Source organism: Varanus komodoensis, unplaced genomic scaffold (assembly GCF_004798865.1).
Source record: "Varanus komodoensis strain SLA01 unplaced genomic scaffold, ASM479886v1 scaffold41, whole genome shotgun sequence".
In the NCBI taxonomy this organism is placed as follows: Eukaryota; Metazoa; Chordata; class Lepidosauria; order Squamata; family Varanidae; genus Varanus; species Varanus komodoensis.
Window position 1 is genome coordinate 1,353,741 of NW_025335954.1, and position 14,760 is coordinate 1,368,500.

Below are 14,760 nucleotides of genomic sequence, written 5' to 3' on the forward strand. Positions count from 1 at the left end.
GAATGGTGTTCCCTCTGCAGCCCACTCGGCACCACCCTGCCATCTTTTCGGTGCCAGGCCAAATGGCCTTTTAAAGACTTTTAAAGATTAGAAAGTAAGAAAAGCCATCCTGGATATGACCAAAGGTCCATCTAGTACAGCACTCTGTATGCACACAAGATCTCTCAAGCAGGATGGGTGCAAGAACTCCTCCTGCCCAAGCTCCTCAGCTACTGGTGCATGAAGGCATTCTGCCGCTAGTAAGGGAGGTAGCACAGAGCCAGCAAGGCTAGTAGCCACTGAGAGCCTCCTCCCTCCTGAATCTGTCCGATCCTTTTTAAAGCCATCTAGATTGGTGGCCACCACCATTTCCTGTAGCAGGAAATTCCATAGTTTAACTATATGTTGTATGAAGAAGTACTTCCTTTTATCTGTGATAAATCTCTTACCAATTCATGTTTCATGGCATGACCCTGGGTTCAAATGTTGTAAGAAAGGGAGAAAAATGTGCCCCTCTCCACTTTCTTCACACATGCATCATTTTAAACACCTCTCTCATGTCTCCCCTTACTCACCTTTTTTCTAGTGAGTAAGGGGAACAGCAGCTCCTCTTACTGGAGCTGCTCAAACCCCCTGATCATTTTTGTTGTCCTTCCTTGTACTTTTTCCAAGTCAATACTATCCTTTTCTGGTAAGATGACCAGAACTGTACACAACATTCCAGGTGCAGTTGCACTAACAATTTGCATAAGGGAAGTAAGATTTTGGCAGTTCTCTTTTCTATTCCATTCCTAATTATGCCTAGTGTGGAGTTTGCCTTTATTTTCACAGCAGCTGCACATTGGCCTGACAATTTTCATTGAGCTATCTCCAAGTTCCCTTTCTTGCTCAGTCACAGCTAACTCAGATCTCATACTTGAAGTCAGGATCTTTTGACCCCAACATGCCTGAATTTTTTGACCCTACATGCAAGATATACTTGGTTATCCAGGGGTCTGAGGGCATTACACAACCTTGGTGCTTTTCTTTCACAGGATTATTCTGCACTGTATGCTTTTATCTATTTTTAATATTTCTTACAAAAAAATTTTATGGCATTTTATTGTACTTTGCTTTTGAACTGTTTTTATGGACTGTTGTAAGCTGCCCACAGAACTTTGGTTATTGGGTGATGTTATGCAAAAAGCTCCAAAATTACTTCTCAAGTTAAATAGCCAAGACTACCAACAGAGTGAGGCAATTCCTTCGTTATCACAATAGATGGGGAGAGTCCGCTCTATCAGAAACTCTCCAAAGTACAAACACACAAAATAGCTCCTTTTACCCCTCAACCTGTCCACCACAATCCTTCCCTTTTCCATCATTGGGTAAGGTACTAGGAGGTTACAGTCTTTCCGTCCACCTACTTCGTATCTCCCATCTCATCCCACTACATACATCACATGTGCATTATAATTAGCCTATTGCCATTTCAAGGTGTGTGAGTTACTATTCATCAACCTATTACGCCTGCGTGCTTATAACTACAAGTTCACTGGTGTACTCCTCTCTAACTTCACCTTGCCCTACGACCCCCTGTCTCATAAAACTACTGGGAGGATGAGGTAGGAAGTAGCAAACTTTCTTGCAAGCCAATTATCTTTTTCTCCCCTCCACATTCCTTCAGACAGGGTTCATGGCTTGGTTGTTTGCCTCTCTGTTTCTCAGTCACTGAGTTACTTCCTTCAGGTGATATAGCAATGAAATTAATAATAATAACACTCAGAGTAATGTGGTTGGCTTGACTAAGTGACAAGCAGCTACTAATTTTTTCACTTTAATTCCTAAAAATGAGTATACTCTTTAAAAGGATACATGAATCTATGGTAATGTACACATTATTTTATCCCAAAAGGCCTTTTTATATTCAGGTCCAAAAAGCAGTCTGGGCATTAATAGGAGTGTTTGTGGAATTTACTTTCAGTGTTATCAACATTTAAATTTTCTTTCCAACTTACACTATGAACAGAAGAGTGGTTTCTTTTGCTCTCTTTTCAATAGTAATGAAACAGCTCTCTTCTTCTCAGGTCAGTCTTATGAAATCAGAATGCTGGACAACAGGAAAATGGGGGAATTGCCTGAACTCAATGGGAAGCTTGTAAAGGTTAGTATGTATAATTTATCCTCTCCCAAAGGCTCCAGGAGGGTGACATACTCGTAGTTTGAACAGGTTTCCACAAGCATGCTTGCCAGATAACTAATAATAACCATAGATTTCTTTCCAGTGGCCTATGAAATCTGTAAGATGGTGAAGCCCTTTGCTCCATTAGATCCCAGTAGTATTGAGGTGACAACCCAGTGAGGGAAAATGGAAGTATAGTGGTACCTCGGTTCACAAACTTAATTTGTTCCATGATTCTGGTCACGAACTGAGTCAAATTTCCCCATAACGTTCAATGTAAATGCGGTTACTCTGGTCTGAACCATATGTAATTTTTTTAACCACAAAAATACGAAACAAAGTACAGTACAGTACAGTACAAAGAGAGAGAACACTAACCTTGCTTGAAGCAACTTCTGGCATGGAGGACAAGAAGGTGGGTGGGGAGGAGGTTATTGTTTGGAGGGAGAGCCTGTGACCGTGATCTCAACAACCATGTCTCAGAGTGTCGTGCAGCCATTGCACTCTTCCTAATTACTCACACAGATGTAGGCAATAAAAGTTTAAAGGCTTTTATTCTAAACAACTTCAAGATACACAGGTGACGAATAGTACAGGAGCCGTTGATGGTTGTTCTAAGCAACACAGTTGCGCCCTCCTTTCTGACCTATCTAAGATTTATGACATACTTTTAACCCTGCACGTACGACCCTCCCTCTGGGGGCAAGATAAACTCCTCTCCCTCCTTCTTTGACTTTGTCTCTCTTCTAATTGGCTCAAACGCCAAAGTCTCCTCAGCTGGGCATTCTCCATGGCAACAGGTCATCCCCTGGCCTCCTGAGCAGATACTCCAGGCTGAACAAAAACTTCATCAGAGTCAGGCTGTGGGGCAGGGGAGCATTTGTGCTATGGGCACCAAGTAGAAATCTTCTTGCTCTAAAGTCTGATTCTGACTGGGAGTTTCTGTCTCTTTTGCACCTGCTAATGACTCCTCCGAGTCGTTAGGCTCGACACAGAGCGGGGAAGATGGCCATGTTTGTGTTCCTGCGGGGAAGGTGTCTGTGATCGTGTTCATCACACGATGCGGAGTTCGCGAACGGAAGCAAAATTTTGCTGAACTTTATGTTCGCGAACAGAAGCATTCATGAACCAAGTATTACTGTAATAGGACATAACAAATCAGGTGGTTATGCCACTCGTGAGTGAGAAGTCCATGCAGGGAGAGGAAGGATTGGTGCTGAGAGCATAAATAATGCAGGACACAAGCAAGAAGAGTCTGGGAACTGATTAAAAAGAAAGGTTCAATACCTAGTTTAGCCACAATTTGTAGACCCCCTACCTGAGTTCAAATTGGATAAAATATGTAATACCAGACCATGTGAGTTGCTGCCAAGTGATCAGATCAAATTAGAGCAAATTCGCATTTCTTTAACGATCTTGAACTTCACTGAACTACCAAAGGCACAGAAAGTTAAGAGCTTAGAATGTTCATGAATCAATGTTACACAGGCATGGTTTGCTATGACATTGATGGCAGTATGCAGTATTTTCAAGAGGAATGGGCAGAAGCTCTTTGAATTCTGATTCACCATTGGCTGACTTTCAGTGGACCATTTGTTTTCCTTGCATAGAATGGCTGTGAACCTCTACTGGCAGTTGAAGTTCTCTCAGCCCCACACATAGGCACTGTAGTAATTTGTACAGGGCACTTTGTTGCTTGTTTGTTGGGGTGCATCTGTGGGTGTTTGAACATGGACAGAAAAAAGACCACTATTCAGAAGTGGAGGAAAGGAGAGACTGTTGTGCCATTAAAAATGAGATTAGAAGGACAGATTGAATAGAAATAGTGTCCAGGGAGAGTTCTCTGAGAGTCCCCTTGCTCTAAGAGCATCCCAACACAAGGTAATTACCCATTGCAAATGCCTCTTGCTTTAGATTGAGATTCTGTCTGCTGAACACATAATCCACTGCAGGTCAACTAATTCTAGGCTAGTGTAGATCTCGTGTAATTTGTGTCATTGCATTCTTTTGCTTAAAGTAAAGTCAATGTTAAATATTCTGGGCAAGGATCAGACAGAGGGAAACCATGCCTTAAACAACTGCTTAAGTCCTTGAGACAAAGGTGACTTGCCTTTGAAGTTGTGTAGTTAGCCCTCTCTGGCCCTCTGGCTATTGCTTGTGCTTGATCGAACTTATTAAGGAAAAGCCTTTGTCTTGTGGCAACAGTTCTGCAGAGTTAGTCTAAAGCTCTAGGGGCATATAACAACAGTGTTGTATTGTAAATGGTTTCCAGGCAGGGCAGTCTTGAGCGGCTGCCTGTGTGAACCAAACAGTAGCTGGTGGTGGTAGAGAGTATTATACAGGACTCACGCCATGTTTCTCTTACTGTCTGAGCAAGTAAAACATACAGAGTGTTTGTTCTTTCTTCAAAGACAACATATTAATCTATTAGAGATGTTTAGTCTAGACATGCCAGCTATGTTTCCCCGCTTCTTTCTCACACTGTAATTTTAAACAAGGAAACTGTTTTTTCCCCACACACTGCGTAGAACATGTTCTGGAGTCTCATACAGTGATTGTGGTAGGTTGTAGCTTTTTGGGTTGAGGAGTGGTTAGAAAGCATAGTGTCCGTTGGCACTAAGAAAGGCTTATCAAAAAACCTTAAAGTTGGTGCACAACAGAATTTATCTAAAGTATGTGCTGCCAGGACTTTCTGTAATTTAAGAATGATTTACATGCATGCTCATCTCTTGATCTTGAAAGTGTGGGTGTTTACAGTAGTTCAAATACCACAGGTAGATCATTCCAAAGCAAGAAAATTCAGTGGAATCCGTTCAGACTTTTGACTGCCAGACACTGCATAGAATATCTACTGTAAATGGATCGAGAGATGTATAAGCATATGTTAACTAGCCTTGAAATACAGAGGTTTTTCACTGGCTCTGATATGCAGGTAATATTCGTAGATGCAGTGCAATATGGAAGTTAAAATTGGGCTTGTGTATCTTTTAACATGCGTGAAACCTTGAATGTGAACCTGCTACAACACATAACTGTTAACATAAGTATGTTCCCCACACATGATCTGTAAGTATCAGGGAGGATACTTGCACTTTTGGTTGAAGAAAATGATCCCATTCTTCCTCCACTGATTTGTCTAAGCTAACTCCAGTCAGCACCAGGGTTGGGGGAAGATGCTGGAAGTTGTAGGCCAGCAAATCAGGAGAGCACCAGGTTGGAAGAAGCTGGTTTAAGCTCATTAAATGAACCAAGTTCCAGTACATATAGTATAATTGATGGGAAAATCTTCCTGTTACCAGAGTATATTTAGAGTGGTCTTCCATGATCGGCGGCTTCAATATACAGAGCATCAGCAGTTGGAAGGCTGGAGGTGGAACAGACCTGGGGACAGGATTCTGGATATTGGTGAGTGGCTTCCACAAATCTCGGATATGTATCCATTGTTAGTTTATGTAAAACCAACCTGGAAAGTATTGGAAATGTCATCACTAGGGGCTGAAGCTTGTAATTTAATAAAATGCTCTTGGGGTGGTTTCAGTCAATAGTTGGAGTTTAAGCACTTGACCTGTTTTGAAGGCTGGAGAACATTTCCCCCCAACTTTAGACAGCTCTGAGATTTGTTTAAAAGTTGTCTTCCTATGTGAATGTGTCTTGGTTCACTTATATGGGCCATCTCCAACTGTTTGCTTGGTGACCACATTTCTGCAACATATCTGTGCTTTGCTTGGTATTTATTATAATCTGGATTGTGTGAAGTGTTCCATAGTGATGGATGGCAGCTAAATGCCTCTAACTGGGCAGGGGGCTGAGTTAGAAGGCATTTTGGCTCTTCTGGCTTTATACTCCTCTAACTCCTAAATAATTTGACTGAGAGCTGCTATTCAGGTGTGAAGAGAGATCTCTTCTTGTCACTGGTGCATTCACTTCAACAGATAGTCATATATGGGTATATGATAGAAACAGAAACAGAGCAAGTCAAAAGGGGCCTCCTGGGCCATCTAGTCTGATCCCCGGCTCCAGCCGGCTCCACTCATGACATGCCCACCATGCGCATGTCCAGCCAGTCTTTGAACACCCGCACCGATGGGGCCTCAACGACCTCCCGTGGAAGCCCATTCCACACCCTCGGGGTCCTAACTGTCAGGAAGTGCTTCCTGGCATCTAAATGGAACCTTGGTTCCCTGAGCTTTGCTCTGCTGGAGCGCGTCCTGCCTTCCTCTGCAGGGGAGAACAGGTCTCTACCCATCTTCGTGTGACATCCCCTCACATACCTGTATGTCGCCAACATATCCCTCTGAGTCTCCTCCAGGCTGAAGAGACCCAGTTCCCTCAGTATCTCCTCATACGGCATCTTCTGCAAACCAACCACCAACCTTGTGGCCCTACGTTGCACTGATTCTAACCTGGCTATATCCTTACTGTAATGAGGGGCCCAAAACTGAGTACAATACTTCAGTTGCAGGCACACCAGAGTCCTAATACATCTCTCAATGTAGAAGCCACACTTCTAGCTATGCAACCAAGGGTGGCGTTCACCCTCTTGACCACCGCATCACACTGGTGACTCATGTTTAGCCTGCAGTCAACCAGCACCCCAAGTGCTCTCCAGCCACTTGTCCCCTAACCTGTACTTATGACACCTATTCCTATGCCCCAAGTGCAAAACCTTGCACTTATCCACATTGAACGCCATCCTGTTGTCTCCTGCCCACTTCCATAGTCTGTCCAGATCCTTTTGGATCTGGAGTACCTGCTCCTCAGTTGTGGCCACTGCCCCAGTTTTAGTATTGTGTGCGAATTCGATCAGCAGACTGTTCACACCTTCTTCCATGTCATTTATGAAAAGATTAAACAGGATTGGCCCCAGGACAGAGCCCTGGGGGACCCTGCTTGTCACTGGCACCATGATTTAGGCTGCAATCCTGTACTTACTTACCTATCTCACCGAACAGTCACACATAGATTGTACTGTCCGTAGTGAAAGAGCTTGCAGTCCCTCAGGCCTATACAGAGTTCTTGACACTTTTCTTGATGCAGCTTGTTCTCTTTTTCCTTTTAAAATTAACATTATGTATAATTTTGTCAAAATCACTATTTTTAATCTGAGTAACTTGAGGAAAAACACTCACAACACTTGGAACCTTCATCTTTTTTTCTCTTTTTCCTGTGCTACTTGGTCCATTTATGCAAATAATGAGAGTTTTCTGTTTTGAGTGTGAGGTTAGGCATGCAAAGTCTTGGCTTACTCTCATTTAAACAAAAAAAATTAGAAACTTGATAAATCTGAAAAGCTGAGGATGACATGACATGAATAACACTTCCAGTGCTCAGGGACTAGGGTTTTAGTACCCAGTATTGCTTTTTTCTTCTTTCCCATGGCAGACTCAAGAAAAACGAATACATGGAAATGGTTTTTGTGTGTTTTGTGTTTTTTCCTCATAGGGCATAATTCTGGGCTTTTGTTTACACAAAGTAAATAGAGACCTGGCTTCTGTAGGTTCTGAAATATTCCTGAGCAGACTAGCATGGCTGACTGCAAACAAGTTTTATGCATTTGTGGAAGTACTTGTGGATTACTTGAATGGCATACATACATTGCCGGTTGGAGTGTGTGTTGGGGGACTTTAATGTTTTGCCCTGTAGCAAGACTGCTGTGGGTGTCAAGCAGCCTTCCCCACAACCTATGCCTGTAATTTACATTTAAAAGCCAATTATGCAATTTCTAAGGGCATGAATGGAGTTGCATCTAGTTTGGTTTTCAGTTCTGTGTTCTATCAACACCTGCTGATTCCTAGATTTTCCTAGATATATATCATGCCAGCTGCTATGGAATTCAAGCAACATACTTGGGGTTCCTATGAGGTCTCCTATCTGGCCATGGACAAGACCTGACTAACTTCAACAAGGTTGCTACATCATGTGTCTTCAGGCCATGTACTAAATTGTCCAGTCCTTTAAACTCTTGATGTGTTAATTGCTACACTGGTCCCCTAGCATTTGAGTAGACTTGCTTTGTATCTCCCACTTTTGTCCTAAAATGTAAGCATTTTTCATCTTCTGCAGATATTCCAATGTCTGTGGGTATAATCGATCCCAGGGCAAACCCAACGCAATTGAATACTGTAGAGTTTCTTTGGGATCCTTCAAAGAGGACTTCAGTATTTATTCAGGTAAATCAAGAATATATGGGAAGTGCTACTCTCTTCTGTTCTAGTAGAATCCACTACAACAGGCATGGATGGCTTTGAAGTTGCACTGCTTTCTGCTTTACTCTTTTAAAAGTATGCTTTGTCTTTCTTTAAGAATGACATGCCAGGTAGTGTGCACATCATATTAGTAGCTAGTAGTGTGTATAGAATAGAAAGTGTGATGCATTATCCGTTTAAATCAGTGATGCTTGGAACCAGTGATGCATTCAAGTCCTTTACTCCAAGTCTCAAGTCAACTCTTAAGTCATTGCAAGAATTTTTTGAATCAAGTCTCTTCTCAAGTCTCAAGAATCAGCTTTAACAGAAAAATGGGAGATGGTGGTGGGCTGTGTGTGGGGAAGGTGGGCAAGTTGTAAATCGCCCCAGTGTTCCTATCTACCCTTCTCTTGGTTATGCATTGAAATCTTTTACTTCAACCACTATTTATTTAATCAAAGCTGTGCTGTTATTCAAATTTATCAATATTGCAATTTAGAAAAACAATTTTCTTGACATGATTGGCCCCCAGACTGGGAATGCATGGGAACAGAGCAGAGGCAGCAGGCAGGAGAGGTGCTATTGTACTTCCTCCCAAGGAAAGCAAAGTGTGCCAAAAAGAGCTGAAACATTCCCTTATTCAGGTAGTCCCTGGACTACAGAAGAGTTCCATTCCTCAGAAAATCCTTAACTCAAATTTATATGTAAGTCAGATCATATGAGTAAGCCAAATGTCTGTGTGTATAACCCTTCTGTGCATAGAAAACATTAAGAAACAGTTCCATATTCACTAAAATATCTTAAGCACAATGCAACATTGTAATAATGATACCAATACAGTAATAATTATGTAACTACAGGTACTGGAGAGGGAGCTGGAGAATGAATCTGTAGGTAGTGTATAGATATACAGTATTATTTAAAAAAACAAAAGAAATAGTTCTTAATACAGTGTAGTTCAAATCGGTTCCTAGATTTAGGCTAGTCACTATCATTCTTGCATAGATTACAACAAGATTATGATTATGAAGCATTTTGAGCACTTTAAAGTGCTTTATGTTGTTTGTTCTTTTTGTTTGTTCATTTTCTGAATATATTTCTGAGTCGCTCTGCTAATGTACAATGAACCATAAGAATAATAACATGCCACAGTTCCAAAAAACCCCCCACACAAATCTGAAGCAAAACAGAGAAAAATATCCTGAATCTTCTTTCTTTCTCTTTCATAGAATTGGGGAATATTTGCAGGGGAGGGGATCAAGCCTACCAAATTCTACTCAGACAGGGGTTGTGGCTCTCATTCTCTGCTGTCAGTTCAGTATCATTTCCCCATCTTTAGTATGGGCATGCAAATACTGCTCTAGTTCCCCTTTAGCATTTGCCCTTGTAACATACTACAAGGCCATTTATGATGAGAAAATGGCTGTACAAACAAGCCTTGAGGCCTACTTTAAGAAAGTGACTCTAGCAGTAGCTCCCCACCTCTGCAGCAGCACGATTAAACCCTGACTCTCCAGCACCACATCCATCTCCATAATCATTAGTTAATGTTAGTGTTAATGCTAACTCATGGATTAGGAAGCTATGCATGAAAACAGGATTTCAAGCTTTAAATCAACAGGAACAGAGTAGGGAGAAGTTATCTGGGCACCTCTGCTTCTGCCTTTCCCAGAAATTGTTTTGTCATGGTTCTGTTTCATCCTTGAAGCTCTACATGTGCCCTGAAACATACTGGTTTGAGTATGCTCAAGCCTACACTGCTGAACAAAAAGCCATGAATATCTCTAGGGAACTACGTGGCCACTGATGACGTGTCACCAGTGCATTGCATAGTTCCTGAAAGATATTCATATCATAAAATATAGGCTTAATGGCAGTCCATGCATGTGTAAGTATGTAACCCTGGGACTACCTTTATCACAACCCCCTCCCCCTGCCTCCACTTCCTTGTCCCTCTCTCCCACATGTCAAAAAGTGTCTTGGTCATAAAAACAATAGAAATCTCGAGTCCCAGTCAAGTCACTTACATGACTTGTGTCAGACTTAAAAGTGAGCCACTCAGTTCCCCTACATTGCTTGGAATGAAGGGCAGACCAGTTTAGAAAGGTGTTGACTGACTGGTGTGATACCTTCCTTAGTCCTTCCCGCCATGTGCCTTGGTCAGCACACTTCAGTGCCTGATCCAGTTGCCATGTTGCCTTCTAAATCCATCCATCAGAGCAGTACATTCCCCACTTTTTCTGCTGGCTGCTTCTTTAAAATGTGTTTTGGTTTCTTTGTGGGTTTCCTTCTTTTCTTTTCCTTTGATATGCTCTCACTCAGAACATTGCTGAAAATCATTTAAAATCCTAAGCAATCAGTTTCAAGTCAGCATTGTTTTTTGTTCTGAGGGTCAGTTGTGTGCACCAGGGATGGCAAAAAAAAAATCAATATTGTGCACCTGGAGATTGTTTCAGTCTAATAATGCTGATGAAAGAGCAAACCCTTCTGTTTTAGTTACTTAGGAGGCTCATTGTAATGAACTTTGTGAACCCCTTGACTAAGGAGCAGTACTAATTGCCCTTGATAGAACTAAATGAAATTTCTGACTGCCAAAGAGGTTAGAGAAAGCTGCCATTCAGATTGTTGAATATTTGAGGTGATGTTGGAAAAGGATGCTGCTGATCTCAATTTGGTTTCAGTCAAAGATGAGTTTACTGGGACTGGAGCAGGACAAAACTTGAGAAAGTAGGAAGTGTCAGATGTATTCTATCTAAGCCATCTAGAACCAGACCACTTATTTAAGGATTTTCTGTGCTGAGGACTCATGATAGTGTTACTGTCTTTTCCATATAGCTTGTTGAGGTAGGTCATTATTAGATGCTTGATGCCAAAACTGTGAATTGCTGAAGGTCACCTGAAAATTCCATAGGTATGAGGGGAAATGGAATGTTCTCCTTAACATTTGTATACTGTCCATTCTGGACTACACAGCTATATATTTTCCTAGATAAAAAATAATTTGCCTTTTTCCTCTTAAGTTAGCAAGCCAGCTTGGCACTCTCCAGATATGTTGAGTTTCAACTGCCATCAAGCCCAGTCAACATGGCCAATAGCTGTGTTGACTGTGTTTGGTGATTGCTATTCAGGGTTGGCAGGAGTTACAGACCAACACATCTGGAAAGGATTTGGTTGGAGAAGTCTGTTCTAGGCTAAGTCATGGTTTGTCCTCTTATAAAGATTTCATTTGTACTAATTTGGAAGGATTACTTGTAAAAGTATTAGTTCTGCTTAAGTAAAGAAAATGACTCATCCTCTTCTCTTTGGACCCTGTCATGCCCCTTTCAGCTCCTTGGGTATAGCACAGGTGTAGCATTTCCTAACCCCTTTGTAATGGTTAAGATACTAAGAGAAGTCCTGCATTCCACCTCCGGTATGTTGCTCCTACCACTCAAGTTTTCTTCCTTTTTAGGCAAATGATGGTTAGCAACTAGCTTCTGACCATGATTTCTCACTATGGTTAGTGTTCAAGTGATGTAACTACTGATAACAATACATAGTTCATGCTGAAAAGATAAGGAAGAGAGTGTGAGCCATGGGGAAAGGAGAAAGGTGGAGTTTGACATGATCTGGTTCCTTTGGGAAAAATTACCCTAACCCTTAAGTCAAACACTTGCTGGATATGTTTACTTATTTATTACCTTTATATCCCATCTTCTTTCCTCTTTCAAGGAACATAAGGTAGCTTAAATAGTGCTCTGTATTTCTGGTACTTACTGCTTGCCAAGAATTAAGTGGGAATATGTTTTGGGGTAGAATCTGGAAAACCAGTAGAAATTTTGGTTCTTTTATGTTCTAGATTTCCGCAATGTGATCCATGATCACTGTTCTCTTCTGCTCTTGCTATATTTTGACATGTTCTTTGTTTTGTATATACTTAAATTGTTTCTCTCTAGATTTCAGGTGTGGTGAATATACAGTAACACTGAGTGTCAACATTATTGCTTTTTTGGTCAAGTCTCTGGTGGTATTTAGTTTGATTTGAAGCCACTCTCCTTTGTCCCATGATGAGAGAACAGTAACTCATGAGTCGTATGCAGAGAGCAGGGTGGAACACTCACTGTGTGCTGAGGATCTCTCAGTTTGCTATGGCAAACAGATTCCCTTCACTAGCTAGTATCCCTTGCTATGACTCTTCCAGAATACTGGTTGATCTGGCGATGTACTTTTTCACTGTAGGAGCAGCAAGACTGCAGTTTAGAACACCTTTCTGGCTTTCTCTTTACAGGTGCACTGCATCAGCACTGAGTTCACCATGAGAAAGCATGGTGGTGAGAAAGGTGTGCCATTTAGAGTCCAGATTGATACCTTTAAGGAGAATGAGAATGGAGAATATACAGAGCACCTGCATTCTGCCAGCTGCCAGATCAAAGTCTTTAAGGTATGAATGTGCTTTAGAATATCTAATTTCTGCAAATGGGCCAGAGAAGCAAAGCTGTTTCCTTAACTGTTGATCTAAGCCTTGATTTCTTTGCAACCTGAATGTTGAAAAAGTAGTTGGAGTGCCTGTTGCATAAGAAGACAAGACTATTCTATGCTTTTTCTATTCTATGTATTTATGCCCATTTATTAACACTTAGCTGTCAGTGATACACATCAGCTTCAACCATTGTGCTCACTCTAAACATTGCAGAATAGCACGGGGTACTTCTGAAGGAGATTATCCAGCAATAGTACTCAATGAGGTTTTAAACTGAAGTAGTTGAATATTCTAGGGCACTGATACCACAGTTCATTCTTAAACTATCATCTACATATGTGTAACATCAGGAATAATTTCAAATCTTAAAGCCATTTATTGCACCATTTTTATATGAAACTTTTTCCTCTGGACCAAGTCTTGGAATTAGTGTCACTGTGTGTTGGGTTTCTAGCTGAAGGAATTGCTTAAATTGATATTTCTGGGCATAGCTGATTTGGATTAGTGAATCTGTACGAAAGAGTTTACATCAGAAGAAGCCGAGCTGAGTCACTACAAAGGAAAGAAAACTCTTGCCAATCCAGGAATCAGAAACCAACTACAAACCCTGGCTACAGGCTGTGCCTTACCAGAGGAATGACCAGCTTTCATCACCTCTCTCAAAACAGCTTCTTGAACTGTGCTAGAAAAGTTTCAAACTGCGTGGTGGTGGCAACATTTGTACATAAAAGGAAATAATTCTAGAAAATCCTGGATTTTTAAAATCAATGAATAGTATGTTTATGCATGTTCCTAATTAATCCCACCAGTAGGAGCTGCTAAATGAACCATGGATGCAACTGGAGACAAAAGTTGAACAGGATTTCTGTTTGTCCCTCCCCTAATAAGCTAGAACCTGGAGCCAGGGTTTGTAGTGGGTTTGTGATTCCTGTGTTGTTTGGAAGCAACAAGTTAGGCGTGAGATTCAAATGTAGTACTAAGCTTCTTAATTTTGAAACTGAAATGGGGAGTTGTGATGCCTTCAGTTTGATTCAGAACATGATTTCAGAGGGCAACAATGGTAGCACCATTTTCTTTAAATCTAGATCTGACCCAGGAATGGGGTCATGGGAGACTGGTTTTTGCAGCAGAAATTACGTGCAGTTCAGAGGAGATGAGTCCTACCTGTGGCTGTCTTTCTTCAGAGCCTCTGCTCCTCCACCTACCCCTAGCACTCTTCTCTCAGTCAGATCGTGACTTCAGATCTTGGCATTTGCATGAGTAGAGAAACTATCTGTGGGTGCCCTCCCTTTTGCTTTAAATATCGGAAGTCCACTTTTAATGCATCTGGGTATGCTCAGGATTAAACAAATGGATCCACTGCTGCTGCATCTAGTTTGACCTGGTGCCCCTCAGAACAATACAATTGACTTTAGGGGTGTAAGAAAGCCAGGCTTTCATATGTAATATCTGTCTAAGGTGAGCACTTCTGTTTATGAGTATTTGGACATAGTGCTTGCCTAGATAAAAATCTACAGGGCTGCACTATGTGACGTGCAAAGGGGCAGTGGAACAGGTTTTTCATGTGCATAATAATTCCAGAATGAACTTTTAAACTCTGTAGGCAAAGTACATACAACTCCCAGTCCACTTATCTCCGTACGGTTCTCTGCCCAGTCCATTATGGAGACCTCTGAGAAATGTTCCATTTTTTAGTTTTCATACTTAAAAAGGCATGCAGATTACATACAACACCCTCCCACTGTAGTTATCCTTCTGATACCTGACCTTGAGCTAGTGCACTGTTTGTTTCCTTTTTCGTCCATCAAAGACTTATAAAAGAACTTAAATCCTACCTAAAGCAAACAATTGTCCCAATCCAGGGAAGGAAGCATAATAATTTCTGGAAGATGTATACCTTTGCTTTCTTTGGTCAATCCCACCCTCTGCTTCATCCTTTAAGACTGATAGCTCTGACCAGTGCCCACTGCTTGGTA

At 41.4% G+C, this 14,760-nt stretch overlaps 1 protein-coding gene across 1 annotated transcript in view; it reads left to right on the top strand.

Moving 5' to 3' along the window:
- Positions 1-14,760, top strand: part of TFCP2 (transcription factor CP2) — a 52,873-nt gene that overhangs the window by 21,485 nt on the left and 16,628 nt on the right. The window contains exons 3-6 of the mRNA XM_044443139.1: positions 2,046-2,122; positions 5,440-5,545; positions 8,204-8,310; positions 12,593-12,745. Coding sequence (XP_044299074.1) covers positions 2,046-2,122; positions 5,440-5,545; positions 8,204-8,310; positions 12,593-12,745 — 443 coding nt within the window. The remainder of the gene's footprint in view (positions 1-2,045; positions 2,123-5,439; positions 5,546-8,203; positions 8,311-12,592; positions 12,746-14,760) is intronic.